Source organism: Cynocephalus volans, chromosome 7 (genome assembly GCF_027409185.1).
Source record: "Cynocephalus volans isolate mCynVol1 chromosome 7, mCynVol1.pri, whole genome shotgun sequence".
In the NCBI taxonomy this organism is placed as follows: Eukaryota; Metazoa; Chordata; class Mammalia; order Dermoptera; family Cynocephalidae; genus Cynocephalus; species Cynocephalus volans.
The window spans coordinates 151,917,174-151,942,703 of record NC_084466.1 but is presented as its reverse complement, the minus strand read 5'-3'; the positions used below and the strand labels follow the sequence as shown (position 1 = coordinate 151,942,703).

Sequence of the window (25,530 nt, the reverse complement as noted above, 5' to 3'; positions counted from 1 at the left end):
TTTTTGATACAAATATTTCCTGCCTCACCAACTGTTAATAGAACGTTTGATAAAGGTACGAGCACCATTTAAAGAACATTCCTGAACTGCAGCTAGAAGTAAAAAGAAAACTGAGGAAGGGATCTCTTTTTGGTTAAAGCAACAAAAAAGTTTAGAGCTTTTCTGTCTCATTTTGGGTTTCTTTAAGATAACACTTAAAATACTTTGAGGGAAGAAAATTAGCTTGCATCAGTTAAATTTACATAATGTAGAAAGGGAGAGTCCAAAAGGCTTAGACACTTGCCTAAAGTCAGACATGGCATAGCTGAAGTTCAACCGAGGCCCCATGACTCCTAATTTAAGGCAGCCACTGCACACAGATTAACGTGAGAAACTAAGGCAGAAAGAAACTTTTAATAAGTAAAAGGCAATATTTTTGCTTTAACTGTGTATTGTTAGTCTAATTTTAATAGTCAAATTAATTTTAAGATCTTTTCAAAAATGGACAAAATATGTCCATGAATAAGCTTTAAATAAAAATTATTCTTCCATAAAACACAGCTACTTATTTGGAGCAACACGAAAGCATCAAGACCACAGCAATAGGAGACAAACCTGATGGTAATAATGAGGTGCCCAGGGAGGCTCTGGCCAAATTATTACCCAGGCTGTAATTGTCTCTCATGGGTGTGGTGAACCAAAGAAATATGGTTTATGCATGCAATGATACTTTGGATAAGAAAATCTCAATCTTTTAGAAAACTAAATGGACAAGAAGGACCTAATAAAAAATTAAAACCTCATTTGCTAAACTTAGAAGATCTTGGAAATAATTAAAACTCTTCCCAAATAATACTAATGTTAAATATTTCCCTTCTTAAAAGCGTTGAATATATTATGTATAGGATTATCAAACATAAAATATCCACGGTGTAATAGAAACCATAGAAAACCTAACAGATGAAACACACAGACCCAAACCTCAAGGTCCTTGCATTCTAGGGCAAATAAGTTCCAAGGTAGGAGCAGCAAATTAGATCACACATACTAAGAAAAGCTGCTGTTTCGTGGGTGACTTTCACAAGTCATTTGAATGAACAGAGACCTGAGGGCCTATGGTTTTTAAGATATTTCAGAGAATAAATGGCCTTGGGGTGAGATATTAGGAGAAAAAGAACAGAACACTAAGTGGATACATTTGGGAGAGAAGGAACGCCCATAAGGTGTTAGGAAGCTGGTGTATTTGGCCTGGTTACTCTCGCCAACCCCAAGGTAAAGATCTTAATGATATCCTCAAGAACAGTGAGAAGCCAAAAGTTCCGACTTTGTTGCTAACTTGCCCCAGGGGCCAGTGTAGCTCTTCTTCCTTCCTGGGGGTCTCAATTTCTTTCAGCTAGCACTCACGGCAGGAGCTTGGACTAACTAAGCTTTCGTTAAAAAAAAAAAAAAGGCAACAGATCAAGATCATCACTTTGATGCCTGCCCTGGGCAATGACAGGAAAAGGGTGGTATCACAGGAGGTCAATGGGACATGAACAGGTGAGAAGAGACCCTGGTTCAAAGTCATTCTTGGCTACATTTCAGAGGATAGGGTATGAAGATATGAGGCAAAAGCAGCAGGATTTGACAACGGACTAGACACAAGGAGTAAAAGGAGACATCTAAAATCATTGAAAGTTTCTTTGTACAGAGAATATTCCAGAATTTCAAAAGAATGATTTACATTTCAAAGAGAATAGGGATACACTATTCTCCAAAGTGTAAAGTTCATACACTCTACATTAGTGTCCTGTCCTCACTCGTTCAAGAAGTACTTAAGCTTTACACCTGTGCTCCAGGCACTGTGCTAGGCTCTGGGTACAGTGTTCACAGCAGACATGGAACATTTACTGTCAATAGGAAAATGTAGCAAACAGCAGCCTTACCACTTGACGTGGTTTTTTATGAGTGCATCTCAAAAGCCCACCTGGGGACCAAAATGTCCTCTGCATTCAGCCTTACATCGTGCCCAGTCTAACCAATAACCAAGCTCTGTAGGCAGCCCAGATGATTCAAACTATGCTGTGAAGCCAACATATTTAATTTTGCTTTTGAGAACATGTCTTTTAATTAAGTAAAATAAGCAAGTTCTTTTAAAAAAAAAAAAAAAAAAAAACTTTCCTTATACAATTTCACATGAAAAGCTATGCCTTAAAAATTCACAGATCTGAAATGTCTTATTCCTTCAAAGGCTATCAAATAATTACTGTCCTTAAATATGTAAATTCAAGTCAATTAACCAAACACATTCTGTACTGGTTTCACTTACACATTCACACAAGAGCTGAACCAAACAAAATGAGAAATGTTAGAATGAATTTCGAGCAATTTATTCTCAAGTCATTACAGTGTTCAACCAATATGACATATAAAGATAACAGACGTAACAGTAAACATTGGGAGATACGCATATTCCCATCCTGAAAGAAGACATAATATATATACAAAAAACAAAATGCAGCAAATATTAAGGTATTCAAAGTAATTTTTTGACAATTCAGATGTGACATATTTACAAGAAAAGTGTAAGTTTTAAAATAATTAAATAATTTCCATTGACTTATAAAAGAATTGAGATAAATATTAGGAGACCCTGAAAATCACAAGAACATTTTCCTATGCTATTTAATAAGGGTAGTTCTATAAAAAGTCCCAAAATAGAGCTAATAATTTGCCACCATGAAATATATCAAATTGCCAATACCAAAATATGCTAAAATGGACATGCAATGTGGAAGCTGTACCAAAGAAAACAGCATTAGGCTCCTGAATATTGCAAAGTGTCTATACAAGGTTTCTTAGGTGTGTTCATAGAAAAGTAACTTTCAAAAGAGCCATTATAATGTATATCAGCAGAAAAAATAACTAGTTAAACCCTCTTCATTCTATCATTTTCAAATGTAGCTGCAAGAGAAAAAAATCTAAACATAACTTTTTAAATACATTAGCTTATGAACAGAAAACGTTGAGTGGTGCGTTCTTTATGCATATGGATTTTTAAACTGATACTGTGTAATTCTAGTATATCATATCATCCTAACCTCTGGACCCCACCACTGCAGTCAGTAATTTCTCTCTCTCTTTCTCTCAGACAAAAAAGTCATCTTAGAAAATGAAAGGGAGAAACAGTGATATGTATGAATTCAAAACAAGAGTACTGTAAAATGGCAAAATATAAAAATAGCAGCATGTAAAATTCAAGACCATTTTCTTAAAGCAAATGTTTAAGATTGAACCACAAAAATGGTACTCACCCAAAAAACCAGTCTTTAATTCAACACCTGAAACTAAGGATTCTTTAGACAGGTGCTTATATTTATGATATCCTACTGATTAAATGTATACTCAAATTTGTTTTTTAAAACATATATATTGCACAGGTAGTAGAATACCAGCATTCTGGTATCTCTAACACAAAATGCTACCTTATTTAACACTTTAAACTATGCTACTGAAAATTAATTTTATCCCAATGTTTAAAACCAATCATGTAGGACTTTTGGGCACATTAATTTCAAAATATTCCTAAACAAGATGAAAAAACACAGGCACTTGAATATAGGTTATTAATGACAGAGTAGAGGCCACAACAATTTCATGACTAAGGGCCATTATGTCCTTACATATAAACTTGAGGTCTTTCACTGATCCAAATACAGCAATAAGAACTATTTACAAAACTTTGATTAAAAAAAATCAGATCTTCTCCCAAATTTCCTACCAAATAATTTTCACTAAATAAAGCACTGACTGCTGCAAGTCTTGATTAAGGTTTTTCAAACAAATGTCTAAGATGCAGTTGTTTGAATTCTAATTTTCCCCTTTTCTCTACCCCAGTACAACCCTTAGCCCTCACCAATGGTCTAATAATACTCTCTGTGCAAAATTTACCACTCATCTTGAGATCCAGGACATCAAAAATGATTTTGATTTCAAAACAGTCCACATTGTAGTATACATTTTACAGCACCACAGACATCATGATTTTAGGTATCTTAGTCTGGCAATATTTCATTTGATAATATCAACCAATAAGAATGTGTAAATATTAAACATTTAATAGGAAGTCCTAGTAGCATTTTTTAAATGACCAAAATAATTAATAAGCATTTTTAACGTTTTAAGTTGTTAAACATTTAAACTATCAAAGTCACTAGGAAAAAAATATCACACACATCTTTACCACCCAAATAAGAACACACAAAGCTTCAGACAGATGATACTGAGACACTTAGGTTTTTCCTTTTTCTTTTTTTTTTAACAAAATTATATTCAGTTTGGCCACTCCCTAGATTCTTGGTTTACCAGCTTATAAAGAGTACATCTAAGAGGCAGTATATGCATTAAAAACCACTTCACCCTTTATCATCTTTGGCTAGACGCCTCATGAAAGGAAATGAGATGGGGGAGGGGAGCAGGCTCCACACGCTTCCATCCTACACATCACTGACTGGAAGGCTCACGTCATCCAAGTCCACCAGGTCACAGTCTTTTTCCTGAGGGCCGTTTTTACTTTGAGGTTTTAGCAGAGCTTGTTCAGTCACTTTGGAAGCTGGTTCTCTTGCAGAGACAGTCTGGACCTTGAAGTTCCCTGGCTTGACCTTGGCAAGAGATTCGTAAAATCCTCGCTTCTCCACGGTAAAGCTTGAGACCAAAGAGTTGCTGCGAGAGGCTGTGGAATGTGAGGGGGCTGCTGCTGCACTGGCAGGACGGAAAGTGTGTTTGGATTCTGAAGGACAGTTGGAATGCTCCTGTAAAGAGGAGTGGTGGTCAGACATAGTCAATCATTAACGACAAGGTTAGTAACTCAGTGTGAGACTTGATTCTCTGAAAAACAAACAAAACACATACACACACGCACACACAAAGCAGAAGCATGAGCCATGCAGCATAAATGTGCAAGTTCTTTCCCAAAGCAATGCATTTTTAAGAGTGAGTTTAAAGCAAAGACAGCCAATAACCATTTCCACTAGGAAACCAGTTCCGTCACCAAAGCAGAATTTGGCAGCTTATGACACTTTGAAGACTCAGCCAGCCTAGACTGAAATATAGTGTTCCAATTGCAACTGAACTGTGTTTAAAAGGGGGCTTACCAGTTTTATCATTTTATTTGAGCATATTCTCAATCAACACTAAAAATGATCCCAAATATTTTAGAAAGATAAAAAATGAAAATGCAGAATATAAAAATGAAGGCCATATTTCTTCAATAAGCAGGAATCAACATTTTTCAAACATTTTGTCGGGTAGTCTGACAAAATTTAGTTTTTGCTTCCCTGAATTTCACTGCAACCAATAAAAGCATAGTCTTCACTTTGTATTTAATCTCATTTATTTAGTTTTGAATATATCATACATTCATTTGGTTTAAGATTTTAAAGGTAACAAAGAGCACGTATTTAATCATTTTTAAAATTGTGGTAAAATAATTATCAGTTGTGAACATTAATTTAAATATGCTTCGAACTAGATAAAATCTGAGGATATCCTTAAATATGACCATTCTAAATGCATTGCCATATAGTTCCTACTATATTGTGTTCACTTATGATACTAGTGGCTTTGAAAACAAAGTGCTACAAATTACCAAAACACTATAGAGTCCTATCACATGGCTAAATTTCACCAGAGGTTTAAAATGCCATGCAAACTATAGTAATATACAGTTTATCCAATGCATATGCATGCGTGAGTTTGCATATATTATTAGAACAATGGTACATTTCAAGTGTTGTAGTATAAAAAAATCTCAAAATACATAAAATATAGAAAATGAAACTCTTGCAGCAATTCAGGAAATTAATTTTTAGAAGCTGGAGTAATGTCTCTTTCCATTAGTAAAGTTGTATTTTCTTAATCTTTTTTTTTTTAATACACACATCCAACCTGATGTCTATAGTGAAATAGTTTGTGTTAGTGTTGAGAAAATCAGTTATGATAACTGCAGAAGGCAGTTTGGTTAACTCAACTTTCTATGATCAGTTGTAAGTAGTGAGTAAGTCCGGGCCCTCTACTAAGAAGGCACGTTTGCGTGAGAGCCCACATACATTCTGCATTCACCAGTTCTTGATGTATACCTCTGTATACAAGGATTCGACAGCCTTCTGGCCTGCCGCATCTGGAACACAGTGCAAAGCTAAGATTAGAGTTAACCTATACTGGGGAGAGGGAGGAAAAGAGAAAGTTCTGCTGATAGTCACAGCTAGATAGTCCAATTTGCCCCCACCACAAAGCACAAAACACAAACGCCCTTCTCCAACTTTTCCTCTTCCCAACAGACATTGTTTTTGCAGAGAGTCTCATACTTCACTGTTGAAAAAGTCACATAAAATATAGGCAGTTACAAAGTTAACTCCTATGAAAGTGACTTCTTAGATATTCCAAACAGGATATACGAAGAACGACTTAAACAATTAAGAAGTGAGAAAAATGGATTTCTATTTACTGATCTGTAGTTATAACTACCACAAAACTATCAAAGGAATATCATTACCATATTACTACCAGGAAAAATATTAAAAGTACACAACATCTAGCATTTATAATGAATCTAGGTTAAAAAAACACTATCATGCTATATATTAGACTACTTTCTGCAAATGACAGTGCAACATTTTAAGACACTTTACAATTTTTTATTCCTCATTAAAATTTGTATTTTCAGATAAGAGACCAGTGGCCAATGTATTCAAAAGCCAAATCTAATTCCTATAATGTACTTGAATATGATAAATAAAAAACATTTTTCTTACTATTTCTGAATAGAAGGTTTAGTTGTTTCGATTTTACCATACTACCATAAAGATAATTATGGTAGTTTTCAGAAGCAGGCTTTTAAATCAACCCACTAGAAAATGAGAATGAAAACATGAAATGAAAAATACAGGCTGAGAGCATTAAATTGCATTTAAGGCTCCAGCTGTTCAGTGGTTTTATGGCATATTAAAAGTACAAAAAACAAAGCCAAAAAACCTTAACTGAAATTAGAGGAAGCAAAGAGGAAACAGACATTCACTAAACTGTGTAATGCTACAACTAAAGGTGCCTTACATGGCGAGGTCACAGACCTGTCAAATTATACCAAACCTAGACCTACTGACAAGTAAGAATTCCTAAAACAAAGCAAGGAAATGTTTATTCTTTAGTTGCCCTGCTTGTGCATTTAACACAATACAATGCACAGAAAGTTATGTATACATACACTACAAGGAAGCATTAAATTAGAAATGCATTATTTTCTGCAAGTCCAATTGGTATGAAAGTCAACATGCAAATCAATCTCAATGAAGAAAGAAACCAGAAGGATTAGGGGGGAGGAAGAAAAACAACAGGATGGGAATGACCCACAGGAGTATCACCCCAGAGAGCAGGAAACCTACAGAAGATGACGATCTGCCGGGGCCTCGCTGTGCTACAATAGCGCCAGAGACTGCTTTAATCCAGCTGTGCATCTCTTCAGGGCTATCAGCCTAAAGGGAAGAAAGGACTCATTCAGTTCATTTTTCCTCAAAATCACCTACTGCTTCTGTAATTCCAACGTACTTATTTTGGTAACGCATACTGTCACCAACAAAATCATCCTAAGGCAATAGTTTCTCCCAAATTTTTCAAACCAGGTTTTGCTGGCTAAGTTGCTACACAGAGCCATGAATTGGACATTTAATGCTTTAAGATCAGACACATCAAAAAGTATCAATAATGAATACTCGGGCAGAGAAAATGAGAGGAAGCAGTCAAAGGTCTTTCTCATTTCGCTGTACATACTGCTACACTGTCAAAATCTGCTGCTTGTACTTTATGTACTTTAATGTACTTGTGTAATTTTTAAAACATTTTGACATCATTTTACATATTTTTCTAGAAATAATTCCCAGTAGTACCCTAAATCCTAAAAGAAATATTGATAGTCATATTCCAAAGTATCATATTCCTTGATATGGCTTCCAATGTGAATCTAAAACCTTACTATAAAATTAATCCAGTTAAAAAAGGCCCTGAGAAGGGTGCAGAGATACTGCTCCCTTACTTCCAGATTCTAGAATTCTAGAGTCCCTTACTTCTAGAATCTAGTTCTAGAATCTAGAAGTAAAAAATGTGAAGGTACAGGATAATATTTTAAAACCAATGACATTAACAAAGACATTTTAAAAGAAAAATCTTGAAGCAAGCAAAGGTAGATTATACTTTCACTCATTGCTAACAGAAACGCAATTCTAGAAATTAATTTGACAAAATAAAAAGGTTCATACTCTTATATTTAATCTTGATCTAGAAACTTATCCTAAAGAAATGAGAAATTCAGGCCAATTTATGCACAAAGATGTTCATTACCACATAATTTATCATAGCAAATGTATGAAAACTATGTAAATGGATGTTCAGTAACAGAGCATCCATACAATGGAGTATGGTGTCGTTCTAAAAGGTTTTCAAAGAATGTTTAATAATATGTGGGAAAATGACCACAATATATAAAACAAATAGGACATAATAATATACTTTGTATGACCCCACCTATTATAAAAGATATGCTTTAAGAAAGGCAGCATAAAAATAAGAATGGTTGCCTAAACATGGGATTATGTGTTTTATAAACCACTTTTTTCTTAATGTTTTTCTACATTTTCCAAATTTTCTGCAATAAGCATATGTAACTTTTATAAAACAAAAACAAATGTTCTTTAAAAAACTTTCTGTTTAAATGATTCACTGTGGTAAGCAAAAAGTACATTTTAAACTTAAGTACAGGATGCCTACCATTAGTGTAACTGTAAGATCTACTGCCTATTTTTATTATGGGTATTTGAGCCCCCCAAAATTACTAAGAAATGATGCAATAGATAAATCAAAATTCTAAAATATGTGCAAAACTTGAAGTCACACATTTAACATCTAAGTTAAAATAGCATTCCCCTTCCTCCAAATACTACTTGGTCCTGTTTCACTAATTAATAACAAAGAATACCACCATTTCCTGAACACATAAACTACCATATATAACCTTTCATTAAGTTGGAAGTTTTAATCTCAAAAGCAATGTTTATCTTTATTTTACCTCTAAAATTGTTAATGTCTTATTAGGAGGATTTATAATCTCCAAATAAGTATCTTACCTGCACATAGAAAGTTCGAGATGTTGTTACAATTTCAAAGAGGTTGTCTCTCATCATTATGTCACTGTCATTAAAAAAAAGAAAAATTATCCAATTGTACTTAAATAGCAGCTGTCTGATAGTTTTTCTTTCACTTGTTTACCCAGTACCACGTATGTCAATAAATAAATATTAGAGGTAAAACACTTACTTAACAAAACCAAATTAAAATCTTTTTCCATCTATTTGGGGTTTTTTTACATTACATTTTACATATTTTAGGTAGTTATAGTTTTAGAAAAGGATCCTAAAGCAACTTTCAAGTTCAAAGTTTTTAACTGTGAAGAAATCAGTTTGCTCAAAGAAATACTGGCACAGCTAACACATTTTCCTTCAAAGCTCTGTTCTGCAGCACCTTTGAAATGCGAAATTAATAATACATTGATTTGTCAAATCTGATGATATACGTTGTTTATAAGCTTTTTCCTTTCCATTAAAAATAACACTAAAACTAATAAAGAAAAATTCATAAACACATGAATTAAACTAAGGCACTATTTGAATTAGTAAGTTCTGTAAGAGCCATTCCTTACCTTTGCTTACATTCCTGGACTTTATGAACCTCTTTAAGTGGTATTACACGGAGAGGTTCCTTTTCCTGGCAAAAAAGCAAACAAACAGATACATGACATTTACTCTTAAAATCCTTATCTTACTTGGAGACCTACATGAAAATTATGCTTCTATTTTGAAGCACATCTAAAACATAAATATACCTTCTTAAACCATCCAGCATCAGAACAGTTCAAATACTATAGCCTTATATACACTGTTGTTTGAAACAAGGAAACTTCATATACGAGCATACTCAAAAAAGTTTACGGAAAAACAGAATTAAAAGATAATACGGATCTTTCTACGAACTTTTTGAAATACCCTGTAACCCTTATTCACAGTATTTCTGGCCTTAATGGCACTGTAGTTTATTAAAATCCACTAACCATCACTTTCCCCGATGGACCCATGTGCACCAGAAAATGCAGTACTTCCTCTTTTGGAATGTCACATTGACATACAAGGTACCAGAGCAGTGGACATCCAGCTTCTGTGACTTAAATCTGTCACTTTACTAATCACTTCTATATGAATACATTATTTTAACAAGCACTATTTATTGAACATTTACTAAGTGCTGAAACATCAGCTAGGATTTAAATGTGTTATCTCACACTTTCACAACCCTACAATACATACACAGAACTATTATTCACCTGAGAAAGCTGAGGATTGGATATGTAAGTACCTCACCCAAGGTTACAAAAATAAACATAAGGTACAAATGTGAGACATAACTGGTTGCTAACAGCATTTATGCTATACATTCCATGAAGTACAATCTACATATTTCATTAAATATGATACTGTCAGATTAAGACATACCATTATGTAGCACCAAATTATGACTGAACACTTTTTTTTAATCTAAAATCTTTTTTTAAAGTTTTACAAAATATTAGTTTTATTTTGAAATACCTATAATTTCAGACTATAGGAGACTTACAAAAATAGTAGAATGAATTTCTATAAGCCTTGCTTGTATCTTGTTTTCTAAGATGTTAATATTTTATATTTGCTTTATCACTGTTTGTATATGTGTATATGAATATTTATGTGAGTATATATATTTTTCCTGAAATGTTTATATGAATATTTATATGAGTATATTTATTTTTCCTGAAATGTTTGAAGGCAAGCTGTAGATACGATGTACCTTTACTACCTATTTTCTGATCCAGGGTTCAATCCAGGATCATACCTTTTCTTTAGTTATGTCTCTTAGTCTCCCTTATGTGGAACAGTTCTTCAGTCCTTATTTCTCTTTCATGATCTTAAGAGTTTTAAAAAGTCCAGGCCAGTTATTTTGTAGAATGTCTACCAGTTTGGGTGTGTCTGATGTTTGTGCTGAGAGTCAGGTTACATATTCTTGACAGGAAACCACAGACATGACATGGTGTTCTCAGTGCATCATTATCAGGAGGCATATGATGGTGCTATGTCCCATTACTAGTGTGTTAACTCTGATCTCCTGCCTAAAGTCACGTTTGCCAGTAACTGTAAAGTTACTTTTTCCCTCTGTCAGCGTTAAGTATCTTGTGGGGAAATAGTTGGAACCAATGTAATACCCAGTTTCCCATCATAATTTTACACACTAGTTTTACCAAACATTGAGGATTCCTACTTGAAACCATTATTAGCACAGCTGTTGCCAAATGGTGATTTTTCTAACCCCTTCAATCCACCAGCATCTAAGCTGAAATTTTACTCTAAGGAAATGCTTTTCCTTTTCCATTTATTCATTCAGGATTTGTTTTATTGTATGGGTTATAAGCCATTATTGTCATTTATTCTGTTGCTTAAACTGTCTGAGTTTTGGACACTGGAAACCCCTTCAAGCTGGCTTCTGTGTCCTTCTGACATGTCCCCATCATTCTCTGGGCCACTTCTTTATTTTCTGGCACAACTAGATGTTCAGGTTTCAGCTTGTACTTTACCTTCCCCAGCTCTGAAATCAGTCATTTCCCCAAGGGGTCCTGGTTCATTTTACTTACAGAACAACATTTATAGTTGCTTTTGAAGGAGAACATTTGCCAGTCTCTTCGTTCAGCCACGGCCTTCTCATGATAGATAAGTAATACTACAGTGAAGTTTTAATTTGCATTTCCCTATTTATGAGTGATGCTGAATCTCTTTTTATATTTTAATATAAAATAAGGGCCACTTTAATTTAAGGGCCATGTTAATTCCTTTTAAAATAAATTGTCTATTCATGTCTTTTGCTCATTTTCCTACCAAATATTTTCCCCTCAATTTTCTTTTTTTAAACTTTGAAACAATCACAAATTTAGACAAAAGCTGAAAATGCAGCTCAAAGAACTGATTTTCCCAAACCATTTCAGAGTGAGTTGCTGACCTGGCCCATACTACTCCAAATACTTTACTGTGCGTTTCCTACAAAGACATCCTCTTATATAATCACAGCACAACCATTTTGGGGAAATTGGCCCCAAAATGTCTTTTATTAGAGCAAAAGGATTCAGTCCAGAATGGAGTCCAGAAAACTCCATCTTCTAGTCACATCTCTTTCCTTTACTCTAGAAGAGTTCCTGATTCTTTCCTTGACTTTCATAACCTCGACTCTTTTGAAGATTACAAGGCAGTTATTTTGTAGAATGTCCCTCACTTGGGTGTGGCCGATGTTTCCTCATGATTAGATTCAGGTTATGCACCTTTGGCAGGAGTATCACAGAAGTGATGCTGCATTCTTCTCACGCAATCCTGTCACGTGGTCAATGATTTCAATTTCTCTCATCACCGATGAAGTTCATTTTAATCATCTGACTACCTGATTAAAGTGGAATCTGCCAGGTTTTCTTCACTATAAAGTTACTCTTTTTCCCTTGCATTTAATATCTATTTTGTAGACAGGTATGTTGAAACTATGTAACGATCTCATTTCTCATCATACATTCATTCAGTCCCCATTCAAGCTTTTATTTATATCTGTATGGGCTCAAGGATTCCTATTTTATTCTGTGGGCTGTAATCTGTAATCATCGTTTATTTTGATGCTAAAATTGTCACAAATTTAATGAAGAGGAACATTTTCAAATTGGCTTTTGGGTCTTTTTACATATCCCTATCATTCTGTGAGCACTTCCTTGCTTTCTGACACAAGACATTCCAGACTCATCTTACATTTATTTCTCTTGTCCCACCTCTGGAATCTGCCATTTCTCCATGAAGCTCAGGTTTTCCTCAGTGGAAAATGGTAATTTTCTCAGTGCACACCACTAGGGAGTATATTATATACATATAGATACATAAACACATGAATACATTTATATCTATATTTCTACATCTATCTGTGTATATTAAAAGTCAAATCAATATATCCATTTCCAATCTAACACCAATACTTCCTCCTTTTCCATATTTGTTACTCCCTTCTTTGCCAGCAAGAAACTTGGCTTCCATTACCCTAATGCATATCCTGATTTTATTCTCTTCCCCTGTGGAGGCCGTCCTCTCCTACCCCATGCTGGGCTAATCTCCAAGAGGATGGCCTCCTCATCCAGCCTGGGCTCTGACTGCCCACACCAGGCTACGCTGATTACTCCTGGCCCCCCAACCAGAGACATCTACATTGCTTTGCCTCACCTAATAAATCTGGGTCTGATTTATTTAGAATTGATGGAAGAAAAAGAAGGCAAAGAGGATGATGAAGAATCCCCTAAATTTTTAAGATTCTTTATATATTAGGAATATTAACGTTTTATCTCCAATATGTGCTGCAGATGTTTTCATCGGTTTTTCAGTTGTGCACTTAAATCTTTTATACTTATTGAAGAAACTTTAAAATTACCTTTTAGAGATATATACAGAAATATTTACAGATGAAATGATGAGGCACCTAGGATTTGCTTCAAAATATGAAGGAGGAAGTAGGTAAACAGAAGAAACAAGATGGGCCACATTTTGATAATTATGAAATCTAGGGGACAGGTACACAAGGTTCCATATACTATTCTGTCTACTTACTGTATGTTGACACTTTTCCATGATAAAACGGTTCTGTAAAAGAGCCCGTTTATATTTTTTAAAAATTATCATATATTATTCTTGTGCATATATAAAAAAGAAAAACAAAATTAACTGGTTAAGGTTTTTTAAAACTTCACATTCAAATTCCAGCTCTTCTGAAGCATTTCTGATTTGGAACCATCAACGTCCATGTTTTTCGCTCCATGCCATTCTCTGTGTCAAAAAGAGTGCTGGTGATGCAGCATTTCTTAAGAACATTCCATCGTGTCCCTGGTACCTACTTCCAAGCCGCCAGCATCCTTTTCTGCACATTTTGATGCTAGTGTCTTCTAGATCTTACCCAGAGGTGCCGTGCACATGCAAGCAGTAACAACTGCAGCACAGCAGCTGCCTGCTGCCCCTCACCTCCAGCAACCCTAATACTTCAGAAATGTTAAAATGTGGAGGGGGAAGACTGTGCATCTCAGTATTGATAAAGGCCAATAATTATAAATATACTTAAAGTTTTCAGTTTTATCTGCATTTTCTAAATATTTAACACATTCCTAATTACATGAAGTGTAATTCCCCTACCTCCTATGATAATTCACTATTCTTCCTCTCATAGTTTACAGCATAATGCTCAGCATTCAGCTTTTCAAAATTTAGTAACTATTTCTATAATAGTTCTTGTCTCATTATATTAAAACTATCGTTGGTGATGGGGTCACATGGCAATTTCCCTGGCAAAACAGAACTCCTGAAACCAGAGACTACCACTGACTCTTCTCTTTATATCCATTTCCCATAACAGTGTGCCAGGGTCAGGGAGAGCTCAGTGAATGTCTGTTGCATGAATGACTCTTCCCAAGAGCATTTATCATTAATTAAAATCAGTGAGTCAACTGGCTAACTAAGCACATGTGTAGCCTTCTCAGACACCAAGGCTGGTACTTTTTGAACCAAGTACTATTACTTCAAGTTGAGGCTCTTACACTTTGAAGTATGAGAAAGGCCCCCATGCTAAAATAGCTATTCTTAATATGCTATGTCATTTTTCATTCATTCAAGAACATTTATTGATTATCTACCAAGTGCCAGGACCTATGTTCACAAAAGGGTGCAAGAGAATCTTTACCTTCAAGAAGTTCATTTCATTTAGTGACAAAGATAAGTATGCATGTGATTATAAAACATAGTGGAAGCATTATAATAGAAGTATGCACAGGATACCATGGAAATAAAAAGAGAGGACCCTTAACCCAGAATCCAAAAGCTTCCCAGAACAGCTGACATCTAAGGAGAATCTTAGAATATTCCCTTCTTATCACCTAGAGCTCTGCTGTCCAATACAGTAGCCACTAGCTACTAGCCATGCAAAACTTTGTAAATTTAAGTTAATGAAATAAAATCAGTTTTAGTTATAAAATGAAATAGTCAGTTCCTCAGTCACCCTAGCCACATTTCCAGTGCTCAACAGCCACATGTAGCCAGTGGTATTGGACAACACAGATATGGAATATTTCCACCTGTGCAGAAAGTTCTATTGGACAATGCTGTTCTGGTGCCTTCATTCTAATAAAGCATATGATCCCCCTTCTCAGAGGTCCCAAACAATAATAAGAGGAAACACAGACATGTAAAGTACAGAACTGCATTCAACTTATCCAACAATCTATTGCAGGACTCAGTAACCTAACAACAGTATTTTAAATAAGGATGCTACCAAACAAGTGAAAGAGGGAATTTCAATCTTTCATTCTACCTTCAAATATGACAAAAACACCTATGTGAAGCAACTTAAGAGTCAATCTGAAACAGGAAAAGAAAATGTCAAGAGAAGGCTGAGAAGAGGAGGCAGAAACACAGAGGATTAAATGCTGACTTTCAGAGACTTAACTCTACACCAGCTCCTTCATGCTCCTTTAGAGAATATTTATAGACTGGGGGGTTCTGATATTTTTAGATCTTTCAGGGTAGAATGCGTCTTTGAAAATACAGTCTGTTTTATTTAAGATGTACGTATTTAAGAAAAATACCATTAACCAAAAGCATCACAATAAAATAAAATGAACTACAGGTACTTCTCAAAACTAGAATGTAATTATTCTAAAAATAGAGAAAAGCACAAGAAATTATACATAATCACTACAACATAACACTTCTCAAATATTTTTAAAGCAACATTTAAGACACAGCAACATACCAGTTCAGATTTGAAGTAGCCTATTGTGTTTTCATCCAATTGAAAATATCTTCTCTTCCAGTTTTTCATCTACCAAAGATGAATGAACAGATATAAGACTTCTGTTTCTAAGAATGTCAAATGTTAATTAGCACTTAATTATTTTGATATAAACCCACAAATCAGAAATGCCAAGCACTGAAAAACCTCACTACCCTCCCTCAGTGAGAAGATAAATGAAACCTGTCTCTCTTTTGCTACCCAGGCATTGAACTTCAAATTCAACTTTTAGTAGCCGGCTTTCAGCTTTATTATATGATTTTTATGATATGACTTCTTATTTTGAATGCTCTAACAATTTTTTTCAAAAGGCACTTCCCCTTCCTCCCCACCCCTCCAAAGTAAAGAGCAAGCACAGGAAATGTTATTAAACCACATCAAGTTTCTCCGTCTATGAAATGCATGAATCCTTCTACAAGTACGTTACACGTAGTATTAAAGCAGTAAATATTTAATAAAATAAACCTATTTTGTACAAATATCTTTTGTCAATGAAATACAGTTTTCGTGAAAGCACTGACAGATCTCTAAGTGACTGGTACTTTGGATGTAAAACAAAAAGGGAAGGACTGTCTCCTTAAAAGCCCTAATTAACATACAACTCAGTGTCATAGCCTGATAAGAAGTCTGACTCTGCCTGCAGAATTCTATAGTGAGAAACCTCCAGCCCAAGCCTTCATTTCCCTTAGCCTAAAGAAGGTCAAACAGCACTTAAAAAACTTTCCCTTGGCTGACGTAAGGGAATTAGAGTGGCCACAAAGTGATGAGAATGCAAACAGGACTGCAAGTAAAGTTTTATATATTTCTTTGCTCGCAAACACTTTTTTCTTTTATTTTCAAACTTTCAAGTTTATTTTCTCATAAAATTCTATAGATTTAGTTCACACAGAAAGAATGGCTTAAATTTTAGAAAGGTACTTTGGACACTTAGAAATACTGCTAAATTTACTTGCTCTTGCAGACATTCCCATCATGGGGCAGACTGTGTGGGAATATCTGGGCTAACCCATAATAGCTCTTGCTAAGTGCCAGTGCTGTGCAAAGGGCTACACCTCTTTTATGTATATCTTTCCAAAAAAAAACTCTAGACAGTAGGTTTTATAAGATAATTTTCCTTAAAAAAGAAACTGAGCATCTGAGAGGTTAAGTAAGTAGCCCAAGGTCACAGAGCTTTCCACTGAGGTCAGCCCAATATCAAATCAAGTAAGGATCGATCCTTCCATGTCCCACTTCTCCATGCCTCTAGCCTGCCATCTCCCCTCTAGAGCTCTTTCTCGACCCTCTCCTGAGGTGAGGAGGTGAGGATCAACAGAAAAACTTTCTGGAATAGATTTAAATTGTTAGGAAAGCTCATTTAAACTGAAGGTCAGTGGTAACAGGCACACCCGCAGACCCAGTAAATAACAGCACTCAGTTATAAACATTTATTCTATTGCCTGACTCCCCTTCTCAGCACGCTGGTCTCTCACTTTGGGTCCTTCATAAATAGGGCAAACAATCTGGAGGTTGATATGAGAGTTTGCTAGTACATACTCATTTTTCATTATTTCACACATTTTAAGCTACTCACCACTGCGCCTTGTTTTACACAATATCCAGCTTTGATAACTGCACTATCTGGAGGTGGTTTAGGAGTAAAGTAAGGAAGATGGCTTTGTGATCGCTTCAAATTATTTCTGTCAATACTTTCACCACATTCATTTACTTCTTCTTTCTAAAATGAAGCAAAATAAATAAACTCTTTTCTTGCTTGGTTAGCTTCAAAGCATACTTTTATTTCATGTTGTTACCCTAGTAGAAAATCTTAAGATTTATCTTAGTTCAGTTAAGAACACAGATTTTGTAGTGAAGAGTTTTCTAATTAATCTCAGATACTTAATCATAACTTTCTCATCACTGATTACAACACACATTTTCACTTCTCTTGTTCTGCAAAAATCCTGCCATCAGATTGGGGGAGGAAGGGTGTAATTTTTTATTTTGAAATAATTATATAGATTCACAGGAAGTTGCACCCCCCAACCCCCCAAAAAATGTACAGGAGGTCCTATAGACCCTTTAACCAGTTTTCCACAACAGGGAAACTGCGTAACTAGAGTACATTATCAAAACCAAGAAACTGACATTGGTGCATCCCACAAACTCTATTCAGATTTCTCCAGTTTTACATGCACTGATTTGTCTAAGTGTGTACTGACAGTTCTATGCAATTTTACCACATGTGTAGATTTGTGTAACCACCACCATAAAGCTCCCTTGTGCTTCCCCTATAGAGCTCCTACCCTTAATCCCTTGGCAACCACTTATTTCTTATCCACCTCCATAATTTTGACATTTTGAGAATATAACTCAGTGGAAGCGTACAGTGGGTAATCTTTTGAGACTGGCATTTTTCACTCAGCATAATTCTTCGGGGATTCATCCAGATTGTTCCTTGTATCAATACTTCATTCCTTTTTATTGCTATATTCCATGGTATGGATGTACTACCAGTTGTTTAACTATTCACCCATTAAAGGGCATCTGGGTTATTTCCAGCTTTTGGCTGTTAGAAATAAAGCTGCTGTGAATATTCATGTACAGGTTTCTGTATGAACATAACTCTCCACTTCTCTAGGATAAATGCCTAGGAATGTAAATGGTGAGTTGTATAGTCCTGTAAGTTTACTTTTATATATATATATATAAAAAAAACCTGCCAAACTGGTTTTCAGAGTGGTTGTACTATTTTACATTCCCACCAGAAATGTACAAGAGATCCAATTTCTCCTCATCCTTGTCAGCATTTGTGTTTTCACTAATTTTTATTTTAGCCATCCTGATAGGTGTGCAATGATATCCCCCTGGGGTCTCACTTTGCGTTTCCCTACTGGCTAATGATGATGAACATCCCTTCGTGTGTTTATTTGCCATCTGCGTATCTTTTCTCTTTCAGTGAAATGTCTGTTAATGAATTCTCCCAATTTTCTAACTGAATTTCTTGGTTTTTTACTGTCGGGAGTTCTTTATATGTTCCAAATCCAAATCCTTTGTTGGATATGTGGTCTGCAAATATTTAATCCCTGTTTTCTCTAGCTTTTCTTTTCATCCTCTTAACAGGGTCTTTCACAGAAATATTTTTAATTTTGATGAGGTCTAAATTATCAATTTTTGCCTTTCATGGATTGCGCTTTTGATATCAAGGGAAAAACTCTTTGCCTAGTCCTAGATCCTGAAGATTTTCTCCTATCCTTTCTTCTAAAAGAATTATAGTTTTATGTTTTACATGTAAGTCCAGTGATTTAAAAAAACTATACCCAGTTTTCCATATTTCTCAAAGTATTGGTTTTCTGTTTATTTATAACATGTGATAATCTAGAATCCCACAAATAAGCCCAACGTGTATTTTCAAGAACTCCTAAATTTCAAGAGAAAAACTAAGTCCTGAGTCATACATATCTTGAGGAATTTTGAACCCATTCTACATTTAGATGAGTCAACAACATTAATTATGTACTTAACTTTGTAATCCTAGTACCTAACTCACTGTTTACCCAATTTTTCTGAATAAATCAATCATGAAAATGAGGTTTAACATTTCCTTGATACTATATTGTCTAAACACTTTTATAAATGAGTAAATGCTAATTTGTAATTTTAAAAAATTATACTGCAAAACAATAAAGCAATAAAATTCATTGGGATTTTTTTTAATGGCAGCTCCCATAAAATCCTAGAACCTACTGAAATATCTATACCAAAATTAAAGTGCAACACAATCTTAATTCTACACAAAATTAAAACAGCCACAGATATAAACTAGTACAATATTTTAGGACAACTACAGATAAATACTCTTGTTCCGTATGTCAATGCAAGTCACAATACAGGTGAAAAAACACACAGAATCTTAGCTTATTATGTATCCAACTTGGGTGAAAAATGTAAGCTTCCATTAGAGCAGGGATTTTTGTTCATTAATATACCCTTTGCCAAGAATAAAAATAGCAATCTATAGTTTATTAACTAATGTTGTAAAATCTCTTTTCACTAATTACCCTCCCCTGGCAGAGACCTGAAAAAATATGGGGTATAACACCATTCGATTTAAAAAGTTTATAAAACGTCAAAGTCTTTTAAGTTAAAAAGGCACACAGGTAATGAAAATGTCCAACACTGGCAATACCAATCACTCACATTAAAATTCTTGGTTTCTCCACTATCAGTAATTTAATTTGCATTACAAACTCATTCCCTCGATAGCAACAAAGACATTTAACCTCATACAAAAGTTTTAATTTCATCAAAAATTGTTTATAAATTTGTATTTTTCATAATACCCAAATGAGACTTGATTTAGCACATCAGTACTCTTGGGGTAGAATTAAGTCAAAATTCTAGTCCTGTTTAGCTCACCTAGGCCTGGTTATAGAAATAACAGGTTTAAAAAATCACACATATTTGCAAACTCTTTGACTCAGCAATTTTATTTCTATGAATTTACCCTTTAAAAAATATCATCTGTCTCTTAAGTTTAAGCTACAAGAATGTTCATCATAGCATTGTTTACAAAGGAAAAATGAAAGAAAAAGGAAAAAGAACTCTATTTGCCCAACAACATAGGATTTGTAAATTATGGTAAATCCATGGCAGAACTACTATGTGGTCATTAAAAATGATGTAGAATAATTCCCGATGACTTAGAAAATGCTCATGATATAAGTGAAAAAAGTTGTTTACAAAATCTAGTATATAACTTGTATCTCCACCTCGGGGGTGGGGTGTGTGTGGAAATACACAGAAGAAAGGCTCAGAAAAAATATGAAAAGTGCTTAGTTTATCTGTGATTTCCAGGTTTTTTACAATAAACATTTACTTTTGAAATAAGAAACAAAAATAAAAGTTTTTGTAGTAACTGGGTATTGTAATAATCCAGTAAAGACATACTATTTTGATAACAATACAAAAATCAATGTACAGTAATTAGGCTCTCACACAATAAAGAATTAATTTTTACCTGAGTTGGAGTAATGATTGGTACACCACCAACAATATCAGTTCTGTAAGATACTTGCTTCTTCCCACATTCACCCTGGCGAGTTAGGTTATCAGAATTAGGCTGTGAATCTGACTGCTTTGGTACCTGAAATGGTAAGTAAAATGAATCATTTTGCAACCAGCATTACATATGCGACCCTTTTTTATCAAAGAATTTCCAAATAATTGTCTGTTCGTATATAACTGACAAATATACATATGTTATTTGTAGCGCATGTGTATGTACTCCTTTAAGTTCTTACACTAATTTTCTGTTAGAGTAATACTTTATAACACAGCCATCACTTACAAGTGCTTGCTTGGGCAGTACTATTTCATATATTTTCCTATTTACTACTCCTGCATAGGGGCAGTACCCCCTTTGAGAGGTAAGGAAAGGAAAGAGAGGCTCAGAGGCAGAGGTAAGACAGGTTAGATCCTGGCTATATACTACATTCCAGCGAAATCCGAGTAACTCTTACAAACCTAACCACTACAACTCTAGTCCCCATTTATTAGAGCTCTTAACATTGGATTATACAGCTTTTTGCTGTTATCTTCCCCTTCCTCCATTACAACGCATGATTCTGCAAGATCCCGAGGACAGGGACTGTGGCATATTCAATCTTTCCTGGCTTCTAGACAAAGTCTACCAAAAACAAGTATTCAGTAAATGTTGAAAACTGACTTATTGTATAAATCCAAAATCAGCAGGAAAAAAAGACTAATAAAATCAAAAATCAAAATGTTCAAAGTAAAACAAAACTTTCTAGGAATTTAAAGAAAAAATTCCAATACTTGTATCAATGATAAATCACTCACATGGATAAACAAACAGTGATTGTGGTAACAGCAGAATCTCCTATGTTAACACCTCACTAAAGCAGAATCAAAGAATCAGAGGTATCAAAAATGTTTAACATTTATTTTAGCTTTTCTTATGTGGCCTACTCAGGGAATACAGTACTCGAATAATCATGATTTTTGTCTACAGACGTTTAACAATGTATCTGTATTTGAATTATAAATATTTCAAGGCTATGAATAAAATGTAATAAAATATACTCAGCCTCAATTATAATACTGAACATGATTTAGTCTCTCTCCAGTGATTTAAAGGGTATTTGGGGATCTTACAGTCTTTCAGGGATATTATGACAAATACTATTGACAATCACAGAAGGAGTGATATTAAAACATTTCATTTAAAATGAAATAATTTTATAAAAACGAATGAAATACTGCCATTTGCAACAACATGGATGGACCTTGAGAGAATTATATTAAGTGAAACAAGTCAGGCACAGAAAGAGAAATACCACATGTTCTCACTTATTGGTGGGAGCTAAAAATTAATATATAAATTCACACTCACACACACACACACAGACACACACACACACACACACGCACACAAACGGGGGGGGGAAGAAGATATAACAACCACAATTATTTGAAGTTGATATGACAAGCAAACAGAAAGGACATTGTTGGGGGGAGGGGGGGAGGGAGAAGGGAGGGAGGTTTTGGTGATGGGGAGCAATAATCAGCCACAATGTATATCGACAAAATAAAATTTAAAAAAAATAAAAATAAAAAAAAATAAATAAAATGAAATAATTTGCCTATCACATAGCTAATCCCTGTTAAAAGGGTACTGGCAGAACCACAGAGGGTACCCATTTACATTATATTCAAAGATTCAAACCATTTATTAGTGTGACTCCAAAGCAGTGTGGATTCTCATGCTTTAATGTGCATAAGGTACTACACAGGATCATTATTAAAATCTTCAGATTCCTGGGTTCCGTACCCAGAAATTCTGATTCCATAAATCTCGAGTACAGCCAAAAACACTGTACTTTCAGCAGGAACACCAGATGTTTTTGAGGTAGTTGATTCATAAACCTCACTTTGAGAAACACTGCTCTAAACCTGTGCTCTCTTTTTATATGATGCTACTCCCACCAGGTTCGTAGAAAAGCAGGTATGCAATGTAGACAAGGATTTACAGAGAAGTTTTTTGCAAAATATTAAGTAAACATGTTCTATGTGTATATGAGAAGATGGTAAGCTGTAGTAGATCCCAGCTCACACAATCATAATAAACGGATATAAATGACTTGTCTCTTGGGTGACTTTTAAAATTCCCTCTCCTCCTTCTCCACACCCCAAAACAAAAGAAAGAAACAGGAAAGGAAGAGAAGTGAATCCTGAATATCTCTTGAATTCTCCTAAAAGGCTGCACATTTTGTCGTGCTTTTTAAAGGCAACACAACAACAGACAGAATTTTACTTGTCAAATAAAATTAGAAGGAACTATATCTTGAAAGAATTCTCTGAGGAAGCCCATGGTACTTTCTAATAAACAGCATCATGTATTTATATTATTTTGACAGAGAAAATGTGGCCCACTTACCTCATTGTGAACAGAAAACAGCATAAGAAAAATTGAAACCAGAGAGAAAATTATCTATTCAACTGTATTAGATGAACTGTACTGCTAAGAGGTGACCCATTAGAAAAGCAGTAATTATTTCCTCTTTCAAGAAGTTTACATTTTAGCCAGACATGGGAATTACCTAAGGAAAAATCCTTAATATCACCCTAAAAACATACTAAAATTTATATTGGTTTTTCCATTTTTCTTCCAAAACTGACAGTATGTTAAAAATCCTTGCCTATACTATACTGTTAAGCCCACTGCTTCTAATTTGTCCTTATAATATGAGGGTACTTCAAAAAGTTCATGAAAAAATAGAATTTAAAAGATAATATAAATTTCTCCACAAACTTTCTGAAGTACACTCAAAAAAATCAAATGTTAAATATAGCATAATTCCAATGTTAGAGTAGAATAATTAACTTAGAATTGCATTTAACAACAAAAGTTATCTAAATTGTTATCTTATTACCTAAGAAAAAGAAAAATATAAGCAAAATACCAATGAATATAGGTAACTAACTCCCTTAAAAACTGTAGGTAACTCTCAGTTAGTCTAAATTTAGCCATGAAGATAAACATTATCAGGACCCTCTCATCCCAAAATCAGCACAGAAAACTGATCTCACTCAGCAGATAGCGTTAGACATTGAATATGCTGTTTCTTTGCCTATTGCCTTTCTCCCCTTCCCTTGCTTTCTACCCGTTTTTATGTGCCTGTGTTTTTTGTGAGAGATCTGAATGTATTCTTGACAGGCATTTGCATGTGATCTTTTGTGTGTGTGTGTGTGTGTGACCAGTAAGGGGATCGCAACCCATGGCTTGGTGTCACCCGCACCGAGCTAAGCCAGTGAGTGCACCGGCCATCCCTATATAGGATCCGAACCCGCGGCGGGAGCACCGCTGCGCTCCCAGCGCCGCTGCGCTCCCAGCGCCGCACTCTCCTGAAAGAGCCACGGGGTCGGCCCTGCATGTGATCTTAACAGCAGGAAAATCTAATGGCAGGAAAAGAAAATTTTAAAATGACTAGAGAATAAAAATATGAACAAACCACATTTAAGTATTCATGAGTGAAATTAATAAAAATGCTGCAGGTTTCTCAAAAGTTAAAGGAAAAAAATCGATGTTCAATTCACAGAGAATAATGACAGGGCTTCAAGACTGAAACCTAAAACGTTCAGACTTAGGAACAATAATACACCAACAAATTGGAAAATCTGGAGGAAACGGATAAATTTCTGAATACACACAACTTACCATGACCGAACCAAGAAGAAATAGAAAACCTGAACAGACTAATAACAAGTAACAAGATTAAATCAGTAATCAGCAGTCTCCCAACAAAGAAAAGCCCACGACCAGATGACTTCACTGCTGAATCCTACCAGACTTTTAAAGAAGAATTAATAGCAATTCTTCTCAAACTACACCAAAAAATCAAAGCTGAGGGTATTCTCCAAACTCATTCTATGAGGCCAGCATCATGCTGATGCCAAAATCAGGCAAGGACACAAAAACAAAAACTACAGGCCAATATCCCTGATAAACATAGATGCAAAAATTTTCGACAAAATACTAGCAGAGTTCAACAGCACATAAATAAGATTATACACCATAATCAAGCAGTATTTATCCCAGGGATGCAAGGATGGTTCAACATATGCAAATCAATAAATATGATATATCACATCAATAAAATGAAGGACAAAAACCATATAATCGTTTCAATAGATGCAGAAAAAGCATTTGATAGAATTCAACATCCCTTCATGAAGGGATGATGTTTATCTTCAAAATCTCTCAACAAATTAGGTATCGAAGGAAATTACCTCAACGCAGTAAAGGCCACATATAACAAACTCACAGCTATCATAATACTAAAATGGAAAAAGTTGAAAGCTTTTCCTCTAAGAATAGGAACAAGACAAGGATGCTCACTTTCACTACTCTTATTCAACATAGTTCTAGCCAGAACGATTAGGCAAGAGAAAGAAATAAAGGGCATTCTATTGGAAAAGAGGAAGTCAAGTTGTCCCTGTTTGCAGATGACAAGATCTTATATACAGAAAAACCAACTAAAGACTCCACCAAAAAACTCTTAGATCTGATCGACAAATTCAGTAAATTTGCAGAAT

At 34.8% G+C, this 25,530-nt stretch overlaps 1 protein-coding gene across 6 annotated transcripts in view; it reads right to left on the bottom strand.

The window, feature by feature from the left end:
• Positions 1-2,326: 2,326 nt before the first annotated feature.
• The window catches only part of PLEKHA1 (pleckstrin homology domain containing A1), a 55,934-nt gene continuing 32,730 nt past the window's right edge, over positions 2,327-25,530 (bottom strand). For 5 of the 6 annotated variants that reach the window (XM_063101905.1, XM_063101908.1, XM_063101906.1 and 2 more), the window contains 7 exons: positions 20,933-21,058; positions 17,507-17,650; positions 15,898-15,966; positions 9,704-9,768; positions 9,132-9,195; positions 7,398-7,487; positions 2,327-4,769 (listed from right to left, as the gene is read on the bottom strand). In XM_063101905.1, the coding sequence (XP_062957975.1) occupies positions 4,455-4,769; positions 7,398-7,487; positions 9,132-9,195; positions 9,704-9,768; positions 15,898-15,966; positions 17,507-17,650; positions 20,933-21,058 (873 nt within the window). In that variant the 3' untranslated portion in view covers positions 2,327-4,454. Of the gene's footprint in view, positions 4,770-6,095; positions 6,137-7,397; positions 7,488-9,131; positions 9,196-9,703; positions 9,769-15,897; positions 15,967-17,506; positions 17,651-20,932; positions 21,059-25,530 lie in introns of all 6 variants that reach the window. The other variant, XM_063101910.1, reaches the window with a different exon arrangement.